This window comes from Polypterus senegalus, chromosome 6 (genome assembly GCF_016835505.1).
Source record: "Polypterus senegalus isolate Bchr_013 chromosome 6, ASM1683550v1, whole genome shotgun sequence".
In the NCBI taxonomy this organism is placed as follows: domain Eukaryota; kingdom Metazoa; phylum Chordata; class Cladistia; order Polypteriformes; family Polypteridae; genus Polypterus; species Polypterus senegalus.
In genome coordinates, this window is record NC_053159.1 from 180383714 (window position 1) to 180408917 (window position 25204).

Genomic DNA, 25204 nt, shown 5'->3' on the forward strand with positions numbered 1-25204 from the left:
GCAAAAAAAGCTAAGTCAGGACAGATAGCAGCACACATATTAGTAACGTACCTTCTCTGCTGTACGATATCCCGGACACACTGGTCTTTATGATACCTGACAAATTGTCTGCAGGTCATCCTAATTTCCTCCGACACCGCAGACTCGTTCTCATCCACCTTTTCTTTACCCATAAACAGGCCTGCAATCCTTACAATGAGAAAAAGTGTGGAGAGTGTTAAGAAAAAATGGCACCACACTTTTGAAGTAAGTGCAAAAAAAAAATTCAACAATGAAAGCTTCCAATTTTGCAGTATAAAACTTTTGTTTCCATTGAATTAATATGGAAAACATAAAAAAAGACTAAACAAGGAAATGAAAAAAAATCAGCATGGAATTAAATTTTATTATTATACAGCGGTGGGCAAAAGTAGGTTTACATTTGTTTACATGGAAAAAAAGATATGCAGGTTATGATTATTGCAATAGCTTTATTAACTTTATTGACTCAAAAGAATGTCACAGTGGCACAGTGCACTCAGGTACAATCTCATTGCTCAAATTGCCGGCCTCACATACTTATAACTGCAAATATACTTTTGCCCACCCTTATATATGTTGCACTATAATTGTAAAATATACTGTATATACTCTAAAAAACAACATGTGAAAAAGAAAGAACACAAACTGAAACAGTTCAGGTGAGTATTTACCTTACCACCAACATGAATTAGTCCTCAACTAGCCAAGAAACAGCCTGCCACTTTCACCACATACACCAAGTTAACACTAGAATTACCAGAGCCTACAAGAAAACTCGTAAATCCGGCCCACCTTAAATCCGCTTGCACTTCTCCGTCTCCGTCTTTTGTCCTGTAAACGTCCTGATTAAGACAAGCAGCCCGCTATTCCATCCCCCACCGTCGCAGAATGTTCACAATGTTCTCCCAGCTCATGCCTTGTTTGATTATCTGGGAGTGAGTGAACTGCTGGAGTTTTAGAGTGGAAATAATACATCGTTATCTGGAACACATGCATTTCATGTGTGTTACGTTTCTACAGTAATCTGTGTAAATACATTGTTAAAACAGAAACTTTTTCATATTTTAGTAATAAATGTTACAAAATGTAGGCATAAACTATAGAATGTATGAAGCCTGAAGTCCAAAGATCAAATAAACAGTTTCACAAAAGGTTCAAGGACGATCCAACAGCTTCCGTGGCGTAGCAGTAAGATATGCTGACTTGTAATCTAGAGTCCCCGGTTCGATCCCCACTGCCTCCTATATTTACTGTTTTCAGTAGTGAGCTGCTCTTATTGTTATTATTATACAGTACACACATAAATTTGGTTTGTGTCTGTAACAGACCATGTACATTTATAGTACTATACTTGTAAAAGTTAGAAGTTACAGGCTGCTTGCTGCTTGTCTTAATCGGCACGTTTACAGGACAAAAGACACTGACGGAGAAGTGCGAACGGATTTAAGGTGGGCCAGATTTATGAGTTCTTGTAGCCTCTGGTAATTCTAGTGTTAAATGGCCAATGCATGTTGAATATTCATTACTGTACAAATGTGATTTCCGTACCTTTAAATACCTCTGGTGAGAAACAAACTTTTATGACAAATTACTCTAGAAGAACAAATAATCATTCCAAGTATACGGTTACTCTTCTAGTTTATCCAAAAAACAAACTGTCATGAAAAGGAAGGATTTCAGCACTGACCTTTTTTTGAATGGCACAATTATCAGATGCTTATCCAATCCAAAAATGCCAAACGTAATAAAGCCCTAAAAGGTAGATAATAATGGACAATTGATTAGCTAATAAACATTAACACACCACAGAACAGAAACATCATACTGGGTAAAATTTCATTAAAAACGATGCAAATACCTGGCCATAATTAAAAATGGCACAGAAGAACTGCAGCTCTACATAAAGTTGTCCCGGTTCCTGATTAAACAGCCACCACAAACAACTAGAGAGGTTCTAAAGGGGAAAAAGTATGATATATAAATTAATCCAGTGCGACTATAATACTAGCTTTTGTGACTATTAATAAATAATACAATGTCATTTAAAATGTCATGTTAAATATTTAGTTTGGATTATTGTGTTACAATCTTCCAGAGCAATTTCAATGGCATAGGAATGTATAAAACTGAAATGCCATGTTTTGGATCAATTAAATTACATTAATGAAATTGTTCCTTATAAATCAGATGGCACTGCTCCTTCAAATCCAATGTGGTTCCCTCAACCTAGTTCTTGTACGGACTAAATTTTCCTGTGCATTATACCAGACGTACAAAGGCTGGCAAACCAAGTCACAGGCTAATAAAACAGGCATGGCACATTTTCCGTAAACTGACATTAGGATATTATGGCTACACTTCCCTGAAAGACAAAATGGCTGAATTTGACATTTCTCTACTGTATAAAAAAAATCCTAGGACGAGACGTGACTTTTTCAGAGAGATACTTTCAAGTCCTCCAAGAAGAGACTTTGTGCCAAGAGACTTAACCACAACCGAGGCTGGAAATAAAAGACAAAGAGTAGATGACAAAGTAGAACGTAGTAAAGAGGTTCAAAAACAGTGGCGCAATACACATGCAGAACAGGTTTGAGATAATGAAAGTACTAAAATTCGAAAGTCTCAAAAAAATTATAGTAAAGATCGCATTACCGCAAACAAATGAATATTATTACTCGGTGAAATAATGGAACAGCAAAAAGAGATCGAATGTAATGTTTGGATTTAAAAACTTTAAGTTGGAGACTTGTAGATCGTCTAATTCATGTAGGCATCAGGGAAAAGTAGTGTTTACTCCCAATGAAGAGGCGTATCTGCGAGAATTAAAAGATTTGTTGTTTGGTGAAAGTGAAGTCCACAAAAGCGAGTGGCAGAGATGCAAAGTGGCTGGCGCGTAGCGCAGGACAGGGGGTTGATGAGCGAAGTGAGCAGGGGGTAAAAACCTTATATTGCATAAATATGACCAAATGCAACCAAATTTTGATACTAAGATATCACTCATATCACAGTGTAGAAACTCTGGCCTTTTGCTACGTGTTAATCAATTTCACCACCAAAACATGAGGATTTTTTTTTTTTGTATTTGACATAAACTGCTCAGTCCTTATACAAAATTTTTGTGGGATTTAGGAAGGGACTTTGAAGTAAAAAAAAAAAAACCACTCTGTCCCTTCATCTTGAGAAAATCAGTTGCAAACTTTGCTATATGTTTATCTCCTTGCCGCAAGGCCCTCAGCTGACAACCCTTATGTTTTCCTGTGGAAGTCCATGATACAAAGTAGTATTCGTATTTATTTGAAAGAAGAAAAATCCCTTAGGACTTGAAGAGATAAGTCATTGCTAAACCATAAAATTATTACTAACACCAAACCTAACAGATATGACATTCCTATTGTTGAGTATAAAATTTATTTTAGACAAAATGGGCTCCAAATAGGACAGAAAGACCATATTTTCATTTATTTTTCTAATACCACCTTTTGCTAAACTTCAGACAATAACCAATATTGTACCCACTCTTTTGTGAATCAGGGTTTTTGCACATGGCAGAGGCACAGTCTGCAGTAGTCCACAGCCGGTATTTCAAGGTTCTGTTTTGTCCTTTAACGAATGCTTTTTCTGCCGCCACTCACCCTGTTAAGAGACTGTGCTGCAGGTTTAACAGTAGAAACTGAGACTTGCTTTTTTTGGCCACTGTTGCATTGGGCTGAAATGTCTTTTTTATCCATTGAGGTGTCTGGACTGAGCCAACCACCTCAGCACGTGTTATGCAGTGCAGTCAGCCAGTTCCCCAATTAACCACGGAGTGAAACACACTCTCGCACAGCTGCACCCGATTAAAGCCTACACCATCTTGGGGCATGATTATTTATTTAAAATTGGCCTCTACTGTCCAATCTGTGGACCCACTATACCACATTACCGACATTTCTAAATTGGCCTAGTATGCGTTAGTGCTGTTGCATGTGTGCTGTGTCTGGGGCTGGTTACCTGCCTTGTAGCTAGGCACTGGAGTCTGGCAATCCTGAACTGTCCACCTATCTTCTTCATTATGGCAAATTTTTCACATTGAAAATTTTCAAAAAGATGCGCAAAGGGGGGCGGCACGGTGGTGGAGATTGCATGCTCTCCCCATGCCTGCATGGGTTTCCTCCCACAGTCCAAGACATACAGGTTAGGTGCATTGGCAATTCTAAATTGTCCCTAGTGTGTGCTTGGTGTGTGGGTGTGTGTGTCTGCGCCCTGCCCAGGGTTTGTTTCCTGCCATGTGCCCTGTGTTGGCTGGGATTGGCTCCAGCAGACCCCCCCGTGACCCCGTAGTTAGGATATAGCGGGTTGGATAATGGATGGATGGATGCACAAAGGGGATCCTAAGTGAATGAATAATCCAAATGTCAAATATTTATCAAATTAAGTTATTAAATATCCCATCAGCTTTGAAAAAATAAAATGTCTCATGGGCACAAGCAGCTGGTTAGGTCATCTTTAGCAGAAATAACTACAATAACACCTTTCCTGTAGTGATTTCCCAGTTCATCACAGTAATGTGTAAAGTTATGGCCCACTCTTGTAAGTAGAATTACTTTAAATCACTGGCACTTACAGGTGTTTAGTCCTTTCTACAATGTTTTAATTCAGTTTGGCTCTAGATGTTGACTCAAAAATGCCATTGTCTTCAACTGTTTTGACACAAATTTGCTTGTGTGTTTAAAATTAGTAAAAAAAAAAATTTAAACGAACAAGAAGTTTGGCACTTTTTGAAAGCAACTCCTGTCTAGAGTTTAATGATCTAATTGTGTGAACTGTAATCATTAATCCTTAAGCATACACTATAGTTCCTCCAGTCTGCAGCAAAGGTGAGCTACTAGTTACAAATACCGATGAGGGTGTGTCTTTTGGTTGTACCAATTAGTGGATCAGGACATAACCGTGAGGTTTTTTGTTTTTTTCCTCAAACACAAAGCATTACCACCACTGAACATGAAACAACATATGAGGGCTTATGGATGGACAACTGCAGTCCAATGACATGCTTCTGTGTTGCCAAACATCTCTAATTCTTATATATGTTGCTTTCCAGGACTGTGTCTGGTTGTTAAAACAGACCGAGTAACTTTGTAAAATGGACATGAAAGTAACTCTTCAGGGATATGTCAAGAAAAGTATCTCTCTCTGCAATATATTCACTGTATAACATTTGATTGTATTTCAGAAATTCCTCACTTACTGCAAAAAGTCCAACAATAAGTAAAAGACAGAGGAGAACATGTCTGGCCAGCTGTCTATCGGTGTTATGCAATTTCTGCTCTTCTAACACCAGCAAACAGCTCTGTGACTCACAGTGTCTCACACATTGACCTGTTCATCAAAAAAAAAAAAAAAAGACAGTGAAGACTGGTAGTAGCAAAAGATGGTGAAGAGCAGGGACTGTGCAGGGACTATGGTTTTGCTAAAGTGATACATCAAACAGGAAAAAATACATATATTTTACTATATCTTAAGAAACATTACTATTAAATCTTGAAATATATACTAGTTTAAAAACAGTATTCTCATGATTATGCAATGTTTAAATAACTGATGTTCAAACAAACATCTAAACAAAGATGCACATTATATACAGAATTACACATAAATGGACAAAATATTCATAAAATGTGAGTAAAAACTCAACAATCATTAACTGCAAAAAGTCACTAAAAATGTTATACTTAATTATTATAAAATGTAATACATTACAAACTGTATTTCTTTTCTGTTACTTTTTCTTCTTTTGTTTGAAACAAAACACTTGCCAGCATTTCTTACTAAATTCTAAACCCATATATGAACCTTCATGAAACTGACCAAAAATGTGGTCAAATTTGGTAATTTTCTTGTGTTTTATAAACAGTCCTTCGTGTGCTGTGAAGTAAATAACATCCATTCACTTTTACCATTCTCGAAGCCAGCTCCTAAAGATTCTCTGTATGATCACTGGCCACTGTGCCACCAGATCATGCAGTTTCAACATATTTATAGAAAACGGCTGAATGAAAATTAAACTGCCATTTTATTTATAGGCCTCTGTTACTGGACTGCACACAGCACAATCATTTCTGATTGGCTGAGCGTTTGATCTTCTGCAAAGGAACAGTGTACCTTCTGCCATGCATACATCTTGCCTTAGACCTCGTGGGTGCTATGATAATCACTGGCTCCATGTGACCCTAAACTGAACAGATTAAATACACCCCTCATCACATGCAGTATTAAATGTACACCTCTAACTTCTGTTCAGTTCTTTTCATTTGACTCATGTGCTTAACCCTCTTTCTTCACACGTGTCCATGACGTAATTTTTTTTTTTTTTTTTAGAGTGTTGGGAAGAATGTGGGCATTTTTACTTCAATAAAATAAGTACTGCGTTACTTTAAAAAGTAATCTGACTACGCAACACATTACTTTTAAACATGTTACACCCCAACACTGGTTCCAATCATAACCCAAGCCTGCTCATCGTCTGTGTGTGCACTCTCTCCACGTCTCTCCAGGGCTTTACTCTGTGTACTGCGAGTTTCTTCAGCATTGGCCCTGGTAACAGTGTGTTCAGATGTGCAAGTACGTGGGCCCCCAAGATGGATTGTTGCCTGATCCAAGGTGTTTTTACCTTACACCCAATTCTACTAGGATAGACTCCAGTACCCCTATGACTATGAAGTGATTTAAGCAGGCTGAAAAATATATGTACTGTATGTACACTCACCTAACATCCTATTCCATGCTATTCAGCATGCTATGTCAATGTAAATGCTCACTCTTTAAATATGGTTTAGTAGTAATCATTAGAAAACTAAATTTCTAGTCTCTGACAGCTGGAAAAAAAGGAAAACCAGTAGGTATGATATCTAATTTACTTTAGTTCAACTTGAAATCATACCTGCTTGACCATTTGGAGCATCACTTCTGCTACGACAGGCAATCATATCAGGCACAGGTGCAGAAGAACAGCACGTTTTACCATTTGACAATCCACAGGGGCAACTGTCTATAAGAAGAGAACAGAGAAAATGTGTTTATTTTTTAAATAATACGGAACTTTATTATTATTTGCACACAAGGATTTAAAAAAAAAAAAAACATGAAATCATTGTTCATATCCTCAAACCCAACTCAGGGTTTTTTTTCCCCCCTTCAACTTGGCTTGACTGATCAGATGCACTTCACTGTATTTCAGCAATTTCCACATGACAGTTCACATTTGAAAGACTGCACTTTAGGTTTTTGATTAAAACTTAATCAAGTTAAGCCAGGTTGGGAAGCATGCACTGGTACAGTGTGTTTGCCGCACCCACTACATGATGAAACAACTCGGGATCCCAGTTGGCAACCCCCCAGGCAGACTTGCAGTCCAGTCTCACCCTCCGTAAATGACCCTCTATCTGCCGCAGGCAGGTGTTATGTGGGTGACCCCTTGGTCTGGTCGAGCCACTCGGGTCCTCGCCAATAAGGATCTTATAAGCCGGATCACCCTTGGGGAAACACGCCACATGGCCGTAGTATTTTAACTGACGCTCCCTCACAATGCAGGTAATGTGCTTCATTTGGGACTCCATGAGCAACACAAAGTCAAACCAGTGGTACCCAAGGATTTTCTGGAGAGACACAGTACCAAAAGGAGTCCAGTCTTCATCTCAGGTCACTGGATAGCGTCCATGTCTCACAACAATAGAGCAAGACAGGAAGCCCCAGGACTCTAAAGACTTGGACCTTCATCCTTTTGCACAGATATCAGGAGCGCCATGTTTTGCCTTTGCAGGTCTGCACGGAGGCTGTAAACAGTAATAATTTCTGGTGTTAAACTTAACAAGGCAGGTAATAAATGCTATAACAAGTGAAACCAAAGAATACAAATACTGTAGATAAACATTCACTGCTATTACACTTCTTTAATGTAAGCAATTTCAATTACCAGAGTCGGTGTGAGTGTCAACAAGGAGTTCATTATTTACACTAATGTATGCTAATGGACAGTAAACTCTGAAAAGCAGGAGCCTGTAAAATAAGCATGATTCAGATCTGTTAAGTAAAAGTCTTAGGGGTGGGGGCGGAACAAGAAAAAACAAACACCTTAGAAAGTTGCAACACAAAATGTGAAATATGAGTAATTTGGAAACAGTTTTTTGTTTTTTTTATAAAGTGGAAAAGAGAAAAAACACATGGATATAGTTGAGATGGTCCATTTGGAAAATGCAATTAAATCACAGTGTGTTTTAATACAAACAGAGCTTTTTATATGTGTGTTACATAAAACGTAAGCTTTAGAATGCATTTGTGAGGGCTCACCTGGAGTACTTTGTGCACTGGAAGCATCTTCTACTCTTAAATGTCATTATTATGTCTTAATAATGTCTGGTAAACTCCTGATTTGTTCTCAAAGTTGTACAATCATCAAAAGATAATTCATACCTTCTTGAATACTTGCTTCAAGCTGTGGTGATGACACAGTTCCTCTGACTTGAGGAGATTCTTGATTGTCCAGGGGTCTTAGGTCTTCACTTGTTCCAGGTAAAGATGTTTGATCAAGCACTTGGTAATCTGAATCCTGGTAGCTGCGACTCAGGAACATTAGAGATACGCCAGCCACAACTATACTGCATAAAAGAACAACTGCTGTACTCATAATCTGTAGAGGGAGAAAGAAAAATGTGATCATGCTCTTTAAATTTTTTGTATACATTAAATGGTGATTTTCATTAAACTCATTATTCCATTACTGACTCTGCAAGAAAGTTAGAGTAATCAAAAAAACTGCCCATCTGAACTTGTACACCACTGGAGGTGAATATAAGCAGGAATCATCAAAAAACTGGAATCAACTGGCCTGATGCCCATTTATTATACACGTCACCAAGTAGATCCACTAATAAGGAAGGTATTCACACCAGTTTACATTATATGTAGAGAATAATGTTACTTTTTATCTTAGCAATGTCTATTCTTCAACACATCATTGGTTCTCGGGAAGTATAACTAATACATATTATGAACAGAAATGAAAGAACAACATGTGACCTTATTCTACTAAACCATGTGATTTCCAGGAATCTAGTGCTTGTATCATTAAAAACAACTCCTAAATGTAAAGTACCCAATTGCAGAAACTGGATTAATCAAACAGATACAAAAAAGTAATACAAATTGTTAGCTGTGTAAATACATAAATATTGTATAAAATAATATATGTAAAAACCTAGAAATAAACCCTCAACACTTTTCCAGAAGCCTAAATATAATGTTTATAATGTAGTGCTCCTTGGCATCTTGTTTAATGACAGGTTTTCTAGTCGTATGGACATCAAGGCTCACAGGAAGTAAAGTTGTGTGCCGTAGAATGCTGCAGAGTGACAGGCCCACTGATATTTAGTCAACTAATGCAGCAGTTTAGCAACAGACAAGAATCAGACAACAGCAGATAAATAGGTTCTATAGGTGCAAGAGGTAAACAAAATCAGAGTTAAAACTAGAAATGTAAATAAAGCAAAATGTGAATGAAACAATACAGTAAACATGATAAAGAGGAAGAAAGTGTTAAAAAAAATCAGAAAGAAGTGCAAGAGAAAGAAGCAGAACTTCAAAGTGGAACTGAAAAAGTGACAATCTGTGATAGAAATAGGCCAAAAGGAAGGGAGTGTGCATAGAGTTTGTATGGCCCAAGATACTGTCTCTAGACTAGGTCTGAGATCTATAGTGCATTATTATTATTACTACTACTGTTATTTTTGTCTAATACCTTAGTCCAAAGTCTTAACCACTATGCTACACTGCCTACCCAGTGTACGCAAAATCTGAAAAGATTACAGAACTGAGAGAAAAAGCCTGGCATGCAGAGGATTTTGGAGCAATGCAAAACAAAATTAATTAAAATACTCCAAAGATGTTAAAGGAAAATACCATCCCAGCAAAAGCAAAAATTAATTCAGAAACGGATGAAACAACTGTTTTATCTGTATAAGAGAGATACTTCTTATATAAAAACTGTTACGTAATGAATATGCAATAATAGAGAATAATGAATTTATGAACTGACTTTATTTTAAGCAAAAAAAATTGTTCTACTCAAAAAGGGTAGAGATGTCATCCCTTCCAAAATAATTTTTAAATAGATAGAAAAGATAATATACTGAAAAGACACAAAGTGGTGTCTTTATATACATATATACACATAAATATACTATACAGAGGGGACTGGGCGGTCTCTTGGTCTGGAATCCCTGCAGATTTTATTTTTTTTCTCCAGCCGTCTGGAGTTTTTTGTTTTTCTGTCCACCCTGGCCATCGGACCTTACTTATTCTATGTTAATTAATGTTGACTTATTTTTATTTTTTATTGTGTCTTCTTTTTTTCTATTCTTCATTTTGTAAAGCACTTTGAGCTACATTTTTTTATATGAAAATGTGCTATATAAATAAATGTTGTTGTTGTATACATACTACATACAAAATATACACTATATATATTATGTATATAAAAAAATACATACATACACACAATATATACTGTAAGAGTTGATTTTTTTACTAATTAATATGATTTTCACATATTGATTATATTGAATGACTTCTACTCTTGTTAAATGTTAGCTTTTGCCATTAGTACTCTTAGAAAGCATTTTAAATTAAAGCCTCTTGATCTGTGACCCAGTCCCACTGCTACTTCTCTTCAAGGACAAGCATTGATAAGAGATTGATAATGTATAATCTTGTGTAGAAGAATCCTGACTCCAAGTGTTCTGCTTATCAGTAATTACCAAGGACACAAGATGTGAAACTAATCACGCACTTCTGCAACTGACAAGTACATGTAAGAAGTGTAACCAGCATCTGTAAGTCAGTCACTGAGTAGATCCATATACATGTCAATAAATGTATTCTTCTTATCCTGGACTGGCTTCGTGAATAAACTTTGACAAGTATGGCAATGTATATGTATATGCACACATATACACTCACCTAAAGGATTATTAGGAACACCATACTAATACAGTGTTTGACCCCCTTTCGCCTTCAGAACTGCCTTAATTCTACATGGCATTGATTCAACAAGGTGCTGAAAGCATTCTTTAGAAATGTTGGCCCATATCGATAGGATAGCATCTTGCAGTTGATGGAGATTTGTGGGATGCACATTCAGGACACGAAGCTCCCGTTCCACCACATCCCAAGGACGCTCTACTGGGTTGAGATCTGGTGACTGTGGGGGCCATTTTAGTACAGTGAACTCATTGTCATGTTCAAGAAACCAATTTGAAATGATTCGAGCTTTGTGACATGGTGCATTATCCTGCTGGAAGTAGCCATCAGAGGATGGGTACATGGTGGTCATGAAGGAATGGACATGGTCAGAAACAATGCTCAGGTAGCCCGTGGCATTTAAACAATGCCCAATTGGCACTAAGGGGCCTAAAGTGTGCCAAGAAAACATCCCCCACACCATTACACCACCACCACCAGCCTGCACAGTGGTAACAAGGCATGATGGATCCATGTTCTCATTCTGTTTACGCCAAATTCTGACTCTACCATTTGAATGTCTCAACAGAAATCGAGACTCATCAGACCACGCAACATTTTTCCAGTCTTCAACTGTCCAATTTTGGTGAGCTCGTGCAAATTGTAGCCTCTTTTTCCTATTTGTAGTGGAGATGAGTGGTACCCGATGGGGTCTTCTGCTGTTGTAGCCCATCCGCCTCAAGGTTGTGCGTGTTGTGGCTTCACAAATGCTTTGCTGCATACCTCGGTTGTAACGAGTGGTTATTTCAGTCAAAGTTGCTCTTCTATCAGCTTGAATCAGTCGGCCCATTCTCCTCTGACCTCTAGCATCAACAAGGCATTTTCGCCCACAGGACTGCCGCATACTGGATGTTTTTCCCTTTTCACACCATTCTTTGTAAACCCTAGAAATGGTTGTGCGTGAAAATCCCAGTAACTGAGCAGATTGTGAAATACTCACACCGGCCTGTCTGGCACCAACAACCATGCCACGCTCAAAATTGCTTAAATCACCTTTCTTTCCCATTCTGACATTCAGTTTGGAGTTCAGGAGATTGTCTTGACCAGGACCACACCCCTAAATGCATTGAGGCAACTGCCATGTGATTGGTTGATTAGATAATTGCATTAATGAGAAATTGAACAGGTGTTCCTAATAATCCTTTAGGTGAGTGTGTATATATATATATAAAAATATTTTTATATATATATATATATATATATATATATATATATATATATATATATATATATATATATATATATACACACACACATATACACGCATACATATATACATACACATACACACATGTACCTAGAAATCTGTTAAGTTTTCAACTCCTACCAGGGATCATCAGAGGAAAATGATTAGACATACAGGAATCAAAAGCAATATATAGCAAATGAGTAAAGGGGGATTAAGTGAGTTTAAGGAGAGGGGTGGATTAATAGGGTGTTGGTCATAAAATCCTATTTAATATATGTGGAAGTTCTTCTTTTTAAGCCTGCATATGCTGGGTTCATGTCCAAGTGTCTTTTGATGGTGTTTTTTTTTGTTTTTTTTTTTACGACAGCCACCAGTCAGCCAGCTCTCTGTCACTTGTAGTATTAGCTTTGAATTTTAATCACACTATGTCCAAGTTAATCATGTGTCCAGCTGAACTGTTATGTGCATATATCAGAGATTGTGGGTCCTTCTGCCCGACCGTATTGTGATGGTCTGTATATGTGTTCCGAGTGTTTTAGATGTTTGACCCACGTATACAAGTGGGCATGCACTGTATAGTATACTGTATACTGCGTTCCTTCTCTATGCTTCCAATTTCCTGCTTTTGATATCAAAAAGGATTGACCATAGGTTTATGCGCTATTTTGATGCCAGATCTGTAAAGGATGCGCACTGTACTCTCTGATGCACCATGGTGATAAAGAAGGCTGTGCCAGATGGAAAGGGGGTTCAGGTTGGAGACAACTGTTCGCGGAGGTCAGTCTCTGGCATCTCCTATGTAAGCATTACTTCATAGCTAAATGATGTGAAAAGATGGAAAAGATAGCCTCATTCATTCTTTTCCATTTCCTTTATATTACAATGGGTGTAAATCCTTCTGAACAATGTCTTAATGCAACTCCATGTATGTGATAAGGGGTGATTGCTAGAAAAATGTAATATTTTGTCTGCATAACATTCCTTGTGATAAACACTCGTAATCAAACTGGTGTTGCACTCTTTCAATGGAGATGTCGGGGAAATTATTGTGTTGCTTCATTTCTCTTTCCATAGTTAACTGGATTGCAGAGAACACTGAGTTAATGTGGCTGTGGAATTCATTCAGCTGGTCACTTTTTAATATGAGGAATATGTCATCGACATAGCATATCCAAAATTTAGGTGTGAACTGAGTTAGAGCCACACTATCAAATTAGTTCACCATCAACAGACACTTGGACATGAACAGCATATGCAGGCTAAAGAAGAGCATCCACGTATTAAATAAGACTTTATGACCAACACCCTCTGAACCACACCTTATTATCCATCCCCCCTTCCTCATTTTCCAACATTATGCAAAATATTGGAAAAGAGCTTTAAATACACTATCCCCAAAATTAAAAATTACCATGTTACGAGTGTTTATAACATGAAAAAGTAAATAATGAAAAAACCTAAAGGAGAACTTCTGGCTCTCTGTTCATACACCTAAACCTAAAATGATCTCAAAAAGAAAATTCCAGCATCACAGTCATCCTAAATATTACAAAAACAAATTGCCAAATAATTACAGTGTTGTGGAATAGCCAAGTCTAAATAAAATTATGTTACTTCAATGCCTGAAGCCATCAGATTATGAAAAATTTCCAATCTGGAACAAGACAATCAATTTTCAAAGAGGAAAAAAAAAATGCAAAAACTCTTCAAAGTAAATATGAGAGACCAGATGACCAGATTATTAACCAGATACTAAAGAATATAACATAACATATTGAACTAAAGGAATCTCTTATTTCGCATTCAGGAAACATGTTAGAATAAACCGGTTTTATTTAAAAAATAATGAAACAATGCATTACAAGGATTGTTATTCAAGGTATTTTTATTAAACACCGGAGTTCACACACGAGACTGTTTTGAACATTGTTTGTGTAAAGCACTGAAAATTAATGGTTACTTAATATGCTTTGGAGCAGTACTGTTCACCCACTTTGTAAAGTTTTAATTTTGGTTGTGTATGTCATTTTTTTGTAGCGTGTCAAAAATGTGTCTTATCCTACCTGAGGTTTTCCATAAAAAAAAGCAGAATCCAGTGTCTCTTCATTTTTATGTCCCGCAATTAGAAGCATGCCCACGATGAAGGCTGGGATTCTATAAAATAGGATTATTCATTTCATTTTCTCTTAAAATTATTTGACTAAAATCATTCTAAGACAGCATGTTATTTAAAAATGTAGAAAAAAAAAAAAAAAAAGACAGAAAAATTGAAAAATGCTACATTTTTTGCTAACTTCATAGGCACACAAAGTTAAATTAGTCTTCAACTGTGAAACAACCTGTGTATATACAAGGTATAAAAGTCATAATTTATCATGATAAAGAGCAAATGCTCCAGATTTTAAGTAACAAAACTAATTAATCTGCATTTAAAGGCAAGACTTAAGAAGTATACCTCCAGCATAATATTGACAAGATTATGTGAATAAAATAATTGCCATTGGCTTTGCACACCCTTTGGATGGCTGCACACAGCTGTCAGACAGAGTTGGTTGGCTTTTAGTCAAAAAAGTTTTCATACTCAAAAAGTCACTGCAGTATATTGCTAATGAAAAAATTATTTTATAAGGTGAGTGGGTTTAGAATATTTTGTAAGTGCAAGAGAAAATTAACAGTATGTTTTAGATTCAATATTTGAAAAAAGGACTGACGTGCAACTGCTTGTAGTAATAGCTGCTGGAGACTAGGTGGCTGATCTTACCAAAACTATTTCTGGAAATGGAAAGGGCAAGCTCAGTTATAGGACACACACTGGGTCTCCAGGAGGTAGTGGCAAAGGAGAGAGTTAAAACAAAACTGAGTGCCATTATGAATGGTGCTGCATATCTTCTTTCTGATACGCTAACACTGGGGGCTTTCAGCCAATTAATTATTCAGCAGAAGTGTATCAAGAAAAAGTATGGGTGATCCTTTATACCAACAGCAATACGCCTGCATAATGCCTCACCGTGGCTGAGACAGCCAAGTCAGGAGTTTTCTTTCTTTTTAATTTTTTTTTGTTTTAGTCATTCTGGTGTGTTCAGACCAAAGCGTATGTATTTATTTTTTATTTACTTACTTACTTACTTATTTACCTATTTATGTATGTATTTATTTAAAGAGCTCCTGTAAAAAGCCAAAATTCCCCTGGGAACGAAAAGTTCTCTCTCTTCATTATATAAAATGCTAATATATACTAAACACTATCCAAATGTACTTAAAAAAAAAAAGTGCACAACTATACATTTTTAGGCATGCTAAGTTACTTGCTCAAAGGCATAGTGTGAGTCAGTGAAGGGGACAGAATGGACGATTTTATGGTTTATAGTGCAGTGCATCTGCCACTATGCCATCCTGCTTTTCTATAAAAAGCAGAAATCATAACATATACAGTACATTAATGTGAAATATTATCAAAAATAATAATCATACTAACCCCCATCCTGCAATTATGAAAGCTGCCATGCGTATCTTCGGCTCATCATCCTTCCTTAACAGCAGCAAAGAAAGAGCTATTAGCCCTAAAGAGACAAAAATTGATGGTAGTTCAAGTTCAAATGAGAAGTAAGATAAAATGAGGTAAGCATTCAGACAAAACAAAAATAAAATAGCCAGGAAAGCACTAAAACAAATGTTGTGTAAAATGTATCTATTTTTATTGGTTTAAGTGAAGAAATAAGTGAACTCATACAGGACTGCTGTAAAGTTCGAAGAACCTTTCATAGTATGACATTTCTCCATATTAAGGTAAGCTAAAACACTTTACTAACAGCAATTTTCAAGCATGTTTCAGAATAGAAAAAATGTTTGCAGGTAAACACATTTGAAATATTAATCTATACAAGAACAAGACCATTAATCTGCATTTAGAACTTTACAAAGCAGAAAGCTGGAAAGCCTACATGTTTGTCACATGCACTGTATTTGTAGTAAAGTGCAGCTGAATAGGTTCATTGAAAACTACTGAAGATGGTCACTACAATATTTGGATTTGATAATCTTCATGTGGGAAAAGGCTGACTCGCATAAATAAGTAGAGCCGAATAATGCAGTCAAGGAGGTAGCTCTTGGAATGACTTCTTATGCTTAATGATCGAGTGACTCACCCGGAACGATGCTTCGGTGTGTTTGTCTTTGCTTTTGAATTCAGCTGAGTGAAAAGTGACGGCTGTCCAATTAACTGCGATTTTAGTTCCCTCTCCTTTCTCTTTTTCAAATAACTTTTCGGAAGAAAGTCAGTTTCGTAGTTTTTGTGAACAGTTCGAAAGTGCCTTTCCACATTTTCCTTCTTTGGAATAGCAATGATAGATTGACAGATCAGACAAATGCACTTCGATTGTGACATTGTGAGAAAAAATATCCTCTTCCAATTCCACATCCAGCCCATACCTTCCCAAACAATTTATTTTTTTTAAAATCTCTTCTTTAGTCGATATAAATTGGAAGGCTAACTAGATCACAGCCAGAGTTTTGCAGTAGCTCACGTGTTTGATTGTGTGTGCGGGATGACCAGTGTGTTAGAAGAAAAGAGATCTCAGACTGGCTGCCCTGTATGTCAATCAAGTGGCAAATGCCATAGGGAGGATATATGATAGACTAACATTAAAAAATTTTTTTTTGAACGCAACGCAATCTACCTGCACTACCTTTGTGATCTACCAGTTGATCGCGATCGACGTCTTGGGCACCCCGATGTATAGTTTATTCATGGATGGACCCTCCGGCAGTATCTTGGCTGCTACACCAAAATGTAGGAGTAAAAGAGGTGGTCAAGGCCAAATCCCTCATCTGGTTTTCAACTCTACACCTAGCCTCTTGAAACCTGCACGTGTCCCAAGCCCGTAGCCCCTATCAATGACATTTTTAAGGTGCCACTGTACACAGTCATTTCAAGTGCAGAGAGAAAGAGAAACAGGCAGCCGGACATACAGTCATAGTAATTAAACATCTTCTTTTTATGGGTCTGTCCTACAAGCAGCAGTCAGGCAAAGAGCAGATTTGACTGAATTATATGTTCATCTTGCTTTTCTTTTCATAGACCAGTTCCTTCATGTTTTAACAAACATAAGAGCAACTCAAAAGAATTGCTCACAACTTTCCATTATTATTGTTTCAGGACCCCATCTTGCAGGTATTGTTTACAACCAATAAATATTTCAACAGTTGAAGAATTTAAAGAAGAAGAACAGGCCATTCAACCCAACAGGTTCGTCAACCCTATTCTCATATTTTCTCTAAAATATTAAGTTGAGCTTTGAAGGTTCCCATAGTACTATCTATACTACCTTACTCATTATTCCATGTCTATGGTTCTCTATTTGAAGAAAACTTTCTTACGTTTGTGCAAAATCTACCCTTACTACATCTACATGGATCTTTGTCAAAGCATTTACTTTAAAGTAACAGCAGCAACCCACTGCAGCGATTCCCTTTATAATTTTAGTCATGTCATCTCTTAATCTGTATTTGCTTAAATTAAAAAAGGTTCAGGTCTTTCAATATTTCCCCATAGCTCATACCTCTCAGTTCTGAAATCAGTCTGCTCTTCACTGGGCGTTCTCTAGCGCAGCTATGCCTTTCCTGTAATTTGGAGACCTAACCTGAACAAGGTTTTTGGTTACTGTGTACAGTAATCAAAACACAATTGTAATAATGTAAGAAAATCACACCAAAGCATGAATAATTTAATTTGCTGCTTAAGTAACTGGTGACAGAGTTGGAAATTATAGCATTTCACTGCTCATGGCAATTATTTATGTGTTAAGTCAGCCACTCTTAAGCAGTTGGAGATTTTTTGCTGTGGTCACAGCTTAAAACTTTTGACTACAATATCATTTGCAATCTCAAGCAAAATATCTCTGAATTCTCATATAAATACAGTGCATCTATTATATGTATTCTACACACAAAATAGCATACCTGTCCATAGGTAAGTACTGTAAAGGGAGCTGTAGAGCAAAATGAATACCAGAACCTGACCAATAAAGTTATTTTGATTGATGATAAACTTCCACAAAATCATTCCAACGCAGACCAGAAACTGGAAAAGAAAGAGAGAGAGAAGTAATTATCAATATGGCGACATCTGGTATATTTTATAGTTTTTGAGCGACATAAATCAATTAATTCATTTAAATATATAACACAGATAGATATAAATTTGTAGCAAAGTAGGATTTTTTTATACTTTTGGCAGTGTGGCACTATTATGACAACTCCAAAGACTGAATGTATGATTAATAACATGATTAATCCTAACCAGGGTTTTGCAGGAGGGAAGAACAAGAACCTGCCCTGTATAAGAAGCCCTTTTGTTTTATTTATGGCCCACTCACACACACCTACTGTACAGGATGTTTACAGTTCAAGTTTTTTCTCAGCACAGTGAACTTTTTTGTTTTGTACTTAACATTTTACAAATTCGGCTATCATGCCAGATTTTACCACTCTACAAGTGTCATGATCAGTATGATACAACCCTGGGTCTCCTAGGGTGGGTATTACAGTGATAGATGGCTGTCATTTTAACTCAAGTTCTGTAAACATGTACATTGTTTTTTCAAACATAATGTTTCTGGAAAAATACTCACCTGTGCGAGAAGCAAATTTGTGGTAAACAAATGAGGGAGCCTTTTAAACTTCTTGCTTAGAATCATGACTGCTACAGACCATACCTACAAAGATATATTTCAATATTACTATTATATGTTATAATAGTAAAGGGCATATTTACCTTGCATTAGTTATACTTCCTGCTTCTAAGACCAATGACACAAATTATGGAACAAGAGCATGTCTTTTAGCTTCTTGTATAACACAGTCTCACTCTATCCTTCCAAGGTCTAGTCTCCTGATTCATTTGATTTACACATTTTGTTCTCAATTACTAGGACACATCAAATGAAAGTGGGGTAGAATATAATGAAGTGTGATGGGAGGTTTTTGAAAGCTGAAAGAAACTTCTTTACAAGTGTGTACATTTCCCTTATTATCCAGCTTGAGCCAAAGATCATGGGTCAGTCCACAGAGGTTCACCCAGGTGGCGTTCTACATGAGAACTCAGGTTTATCGCACTTCTCTTTGATAAGCAGTCCAAACACTATGACTTTTAAAAAATATAAGATATTTAAAGAGAGTTTCCTTAGGGTTTTAAGAGTAAGACAATTCATGTTTTAAGTTGTGATGAATATAATGAAAATTAAAGTTATTAAAACAGCGGTACGTACACTATTGTATTGGGATACCTGCCTTTACACACACGCACACACGAACTTTAATGACATCCCATTCTTAACACATAGGCTTTAATATGGAGTTGGCTCTCCTTTTGCAACTATAACAGCTTCAGCTCTTATGGGAAGATTTCCACAAGGTTCAGTAGTGTGTTTATGGAAATTTTTGACCATTGTTCCTGGAAAGCATTTGTGAAGTGAGGCACTGATACCGAGAAGGCCTGGCTCGCTCGCAGTCTCCGCTCTAATTCATCCTAAATGTGTTCTGTCGGGTTGAGGTCAGGGCTCTGTGCAGGCCAGTGAAGTTCCTCCACACCAAACTCACTCATCCATTTCTTTATAGACCTTGCTTTGTGCACTGGTGTGTGAGCAGTCATGTTGCCATCCCCAAACTGTTCCCACAAAGTCGAGAGCATTAAATTGTCCAAAACGGCTTTGTATGCTGAAGCATTACGACTTCCTTTCAGCAGAACTAAAACGACCCCACACCATAACCAACCCGTTCCCAAACCCCCAATCAAACCTTATACTTGGCACATTGCAGTCAGGCAAGTACCATTGTTCTGGCAACCATCAAACCCAGACTCGTCCATCAGATTGCGTGATTCATCATTCCAAAGGACACGTCTCCACTGCTCTAGAGTCCAGTGGCAGTGGGCTTTACACCACTGCATCCGACACTCTGCATTGCACTTGGTGATCTAAGGCTTGGATGCAGCTGCTCAGCCATAGAGACTCATTCCATGAAGCTCTCTACGCACTGTTCTGTAGCTGTTGACTCTGCAGAAAGTTGACGACTCCTACACACTGTGCGCATCAGCATGCGCTGTCCCCACTCTGTGATTTTACATGGCCTACCACTTCATGGCCAAGTTGCTGTTGTTCCCAATTGCTTCCACTTTGTTATAATACCACTAACAGTTGACTATATTTAGTAGCGAGGACATTTCACAGATGGACTTACTGCACAGGTGGCATCTTATCACAGTACCACACTTGAACTCACCGAGCTCCTGAAAGCGACCCATTCTTTCACAAATGTTTGTAGAAGCCATCTGCATGCCGAGGTGCTTGAGTTTATACACCTATGGCCATGGAAGTGTTTGGAACACCAGAATTCAGTGATTTGGACGGGGGTCCCAGTATATTTTGCAATATAGTGCATCTACCAATAATAAATGCACTGTATTTTCTCTGCCCTATCAGCTTCTGTGTCTGAAAAACTAGCTTTAATACAATAACCATTTAAATTGTGGGTGGAGCATTATCATATAGATTGTTTTTTTCTTAATCTTGCTCCACCAGCGATATAAGATATGAAAAATTGTGAAAAGCTAATTTGTTAAATGTGTTTTATGTAACAAAGTCCCTACAGCATGAATAATATAATTATTAAGTAAGTGATCTGATAATAGGGGTGGCACGGTGGTGCAGTGGTAGCGCTGCTGCCTTGCAGTTAGGAGACCCGGGTTCGCTTCCCGGGTCCTCCCTGTGTGGAGTTTGCATGTTCTCCCAGTGTCTGCGTGGGTTTCCTCTGGGTACTCCAGTTTCCTCCCACAGTCCAAAGACATGCAGGTTAGGTGGATTGGCGATTCTAAATTGTCCCTAGTGTGTGCTTGGTGTGTGGATGTGGCTTTGTGTGTCCTGCGATGGGTTGGCGCCCTGCCCGGGATTGGTTCATGCCTTGCGCCCTGTGTTGGCTGGGATTGGCTCCAGCAGACCCCCGTGACTCTGTGTTCGGATTCAGCGGGTTGGAAAATGGATGGATGGATGATCTGATAATTAATTTTTAAAGGGCTATAAAGTAAAAGAATATATGACTGATTTCAGAGCATCTAACTGAAAAAGAATTCTCTCTTTATGCTGAAAAAATCAATGTTTTTATCATTCCAATATCTTTATTAGTTCAGGAGACATACAACTACTCACAAAGTCTTTTGAATGCTAGAAATTGTGGCACCTGCCACCGCTGGAGGGGGCTTGTGGAGAACAGGGCAGGGAGAACCTTTTTTTTTTGTTATTTTTTTATCATATAAATGAATACACAAAGTTTCAAGTTTTTTTTTTGTTAAACTTTTCTATAATTGGATGAATCCTAATTGATTATCATTTGTGTAGTACACAAAAGTATTTCTTAGTATTTGTAGGCACAGACAAGACACCCTCAGAGATGAGTGATGTCCAAACTATACTCATTGACAGACTTCAATACAAACCTACATAATGCTATACTGCACATGTCATTTATTAGTATCAGTTACACAAAGTGCGCGTGCTCTTGTGATTTCTTAAATTATTAGCATACATGAACACACCGAGAAATCCATAAGGAAGTTATAGTTTTGAATACTAGTCTCAACTGACAATTGTTTGTCTGGATGACAGTAGGGCTGAAGTTGTACACTTAGTGCACTTCTTACACCTTGTGACCATTTCCTTATTTTGGCTGCTAAAATGTTAAATATTCCAAAATATGATGGGCATTAAATTGTTGGTTAAGGACTGAGATTTTATTAAAATTTTGGGAAGAAATTCTGGATGCATTTTGCTCATAAAATTTCATTGATAATTTATATACAGACTAGAGAATAATATTACTAATTCAGTGTTATTAGTAATTCAGTGTTGCTTCTTCCTCATTATTGCTACACAAAATGTTGTTTTGAGCAATAGGTGTTTCAAGGTTGCCAATGCTGGAGGTGTTGATTAGAGATGGTAAAGGGATAAAAACTGCACACATTATGATCAATACACTGAGAACAATCAAAAGGATTTTTTGATCTATATATAGTTTAAGGATCCACAAGGCAGTGCTACCCTTTCGTTCAATAATTGAGGCTGAAATTGGAGACTTTGCTTTGCTGACATACAGGTCATGAACTATGTGCTGACCTCAACCTTTTTTTAGTTGACTGAGAAGTGTGCATTGCTTCTGTGTGGCAGTTTATTTACATTACAGTGCTCACTCCTAAAACTTTGTTTTTGCTTTCCAATAAAAGGGACGTACAATAAATCCCCCTCATCTGCACATTAGCAGTTACTGTGTATACTGTAAAAGGCGTGCGTCCTCTTCCGCAGAACAAGGTCACAAAAAAAAAAAAAGACTCAGACACCACTTTACAATATAGAAATTTACACTCTGTATATTACTATGTGGCAGGATGCAGCTGACTTGTCTAATATTTTTGTTATATGCTTTAATTCCTAATTTCTTGGAAAACACAAATTACAATACTTAATATTAGTGATCTCAGTACCACAAAATTATCTAATTACAATTCCTCTAGCCTCTACTCCTTTTTCTGACCTTGCTCTATGGCACAGTTATCTGCTCAGTACAGTACAATCGAGGCCTCCCTGGCATGGAAACCGAGGGCAGAGAGGCGGGCAGATCAAAGCCCCATGAGTCAAGGTTGGAAATGCAAAGCACAATCTGTGATACGGCTCTGGAGGAACAAGAAGAACTAAAGAAGCTATCAAAGAATAGCAGATCAAATGGTAAAAGATATTTAATGCCTGTTATGAGGGAAAAAAAAAATTCAGAACACAAAGCAGACAAAACAAAAGTCAACATTCCTAAAAAGCCAACAGAGGACAAAGAATTTAAAAGACAGGCAAGAGAGGGAAACACTAAAAGAAACCACTAAACACGATGCATTTACAGTACAAAGACTAACACGGCACAACACTAGAACATTAAACTAAACCCACACTCAGTTTATATCTCCTGCTCCTGTCACCCACATAATTAGCTTTACCAGGTAACAAAGACAGACTGACAGGGTAAGCGGTAAACCAGAAAGACAAATCAGAAGTTAGGGACAAAAGCTAGACGCTTACTTGACAGCAGGCTGGTATATTTTTTACAATTACATTCTCTTTTGAGTTATTTTCCTTTTTATTGTTACACACAGAGAATTAACACCAACAGGATTCCAATGTACAAGCTAAATAAGAAAAATGAAAAAACTCTTAAATACTGCACTGTATAATCTAGAAAATGTTGCAATTTATTTGTAAGTAACCTAGGGTTAATTTCATTTTATAAAGTTTACTAACAAACAAAGAAAATGCTTGAATATATATTTATATATTATGCAATCCTGCAGCCTGGCTATACCCTTCAATAAAAAAAGAAAAGACAGTAATCTTGCCACCTACCAAAGCAAATAAAGTGATTATACTTATGTCAAAGCTGGCATTCTGAAGTGCTGAGAGAAGCAGTTGGGAGTCCATCCAAGGAATAGTTAATAACCAAGCAGATACATACATGATAGGGGCAGAAACAAATGTGCTTATTACCATTCCTGAGGTGACCTGTTGAAAACAGAGAATAATAATAAATTGTGTTTATACAGATTGTTACAATATGTCTATTAATTACTCTAATCAAAAGTAAATGTGACACAGGAGTGTCATACTGTACTTCCAAGAAAAAAAAAATCCACAATTAATACCCACGATGTTTTAAAATTCAAAAAACTCAGAATCAATACACCTGCACTGCACAATACTGTATTTAGCTCCAAATATATACATTGTGACATTTACAGTGATACTAACTGTGGTTCAGTGGTACTGAGCAATTTATTTTCAAGCTATTATGTCCAAGGACTTGCATCCTGACATACTTAAAAAAAAAAAGACAGATATCATTTTTGAAATCTACTGATATCTCAAAATCCACATGTCGATTTATGTCACCACCTTATATAAATACATATGAAAAAATTTTGTGGAAAATTCAATAAATATTGTTTTAAATTTTTGGAACCATAACTTACTGTTCAGCTTATTAAAACACCTTCACTTTAGAATTGACAAATGCTACTTCTGTTTTAGTGAAAAATTAGTACAAATACTTTCAGCCAATCAGAAAAGGTATTTTTTGGACTAAAATGGATATATAGCATTTTGTGAGATTATATATTTACACATACATACATACATACTCATACATTATTGTATAAGGAAGTCGGGAGTGGCAGAGAAGTATGTAAGAGTTGTACAGGATATGTACGAGGGAAGTGTGACTCTGGTGAGGTCTGTGGTAGGAGTGCCGGAGGTAAGATTACATCAGGGATCAGCTCGGAGCCCTTTCTTATTTGCAGTGGTGATGGGCAGGTTGACAGACGAGATTAGACAGGAGTCCCCGTGGACTATGATGTTTGCTGATGACATTGTGATGTGTAGCGAGAGTAGAGAGCAGGTTGAAGAGACCCTGGAGAGGTGGAGATTTGCTCTAGAGAGGAAAGGAATGAAGGTCAGTAGGACCACCAAGACAGAATATATGTGTGTGAATGAGAGGGAGGTCAGTGCAATGGTGAGGATGTAAGGAGTAGAGTTGGCAAAGTTGGAGGAGTTTAAATACTTGGGATCAACGGTACAGAGTAACGGGGAGTGGAAAAGAGGTGAAAAAGAGAATGCAGACAGGGTGGAATGGGTGGAGAAGTGTCAGGAGTGATTTGGGACAGATGGGTATCAGCAACAGTGAAAGGGAAGGTCTACAGGACGGTAGTGAGGCCAGCTATGTTACTGTATATGGGCTGGAGACTGTGGCACTGACCAGAAAGCAGGAGACAGAGATGGAGGTAGCAGAGTTAAAGATGCTAAGATTTGCATTGGGTGTTACGAGGATGGATAAGATTAGAAATGAGGACATTAGTGTCAG

The 25204-nt window shown here is 37.3% G+C and overlaps 1 protein-coding gene across 4 annotated transcripts in view; it reads right to left on the reverse strand.

Moving 5' to 3' along the window:
- The window catches only part of gpr155a (G protein-coupled receptor 155a), a 51955-nt gene that overhangs the window by 10555 nt on the left and 16196 nt on the right, over positions 1-25204 (reverse strand). For all 4 annotated transcript variants that reach the window (XM_039757663.1, XM_039757664.1, XM_039757666.1 and 1 more), the window contains exons 4-14: positions 23695-23850; positions 18892-18975; positions 18221-18341; positions 15738-15822; positions 14326-14416; positions 8470-8686; positions 6941-7048; positions 5249-5379; positions 1880-1975; positions 1709-1773; positions 52-189 (exon numbers count right to left, since the gene is read on the reverse strand). In XM_039757663.1, the coding sequence (XP_039613597.1) occupies positions 52-189; positions 1709-1773; positions 1880-1975; positions 5249-5379; positions 6941-7048; positions 8470-8686; positions 14326-14416; positions 15738-15822; positions 18221-18341; positions 18892-18975; positions 23695-23850 (1292 nt within the window). The remainder of the gene's footprint in view (positions 1-51; positions 190-1708; positions 1774-1879; positions 1976-5248; positions 5380-6940; positions 7049-8469; positions 8687-14325; positions 14417-15737; positions 15823-18220; positions 18342-18891; positions 18976-23694; positions 23851-25204) is intronic.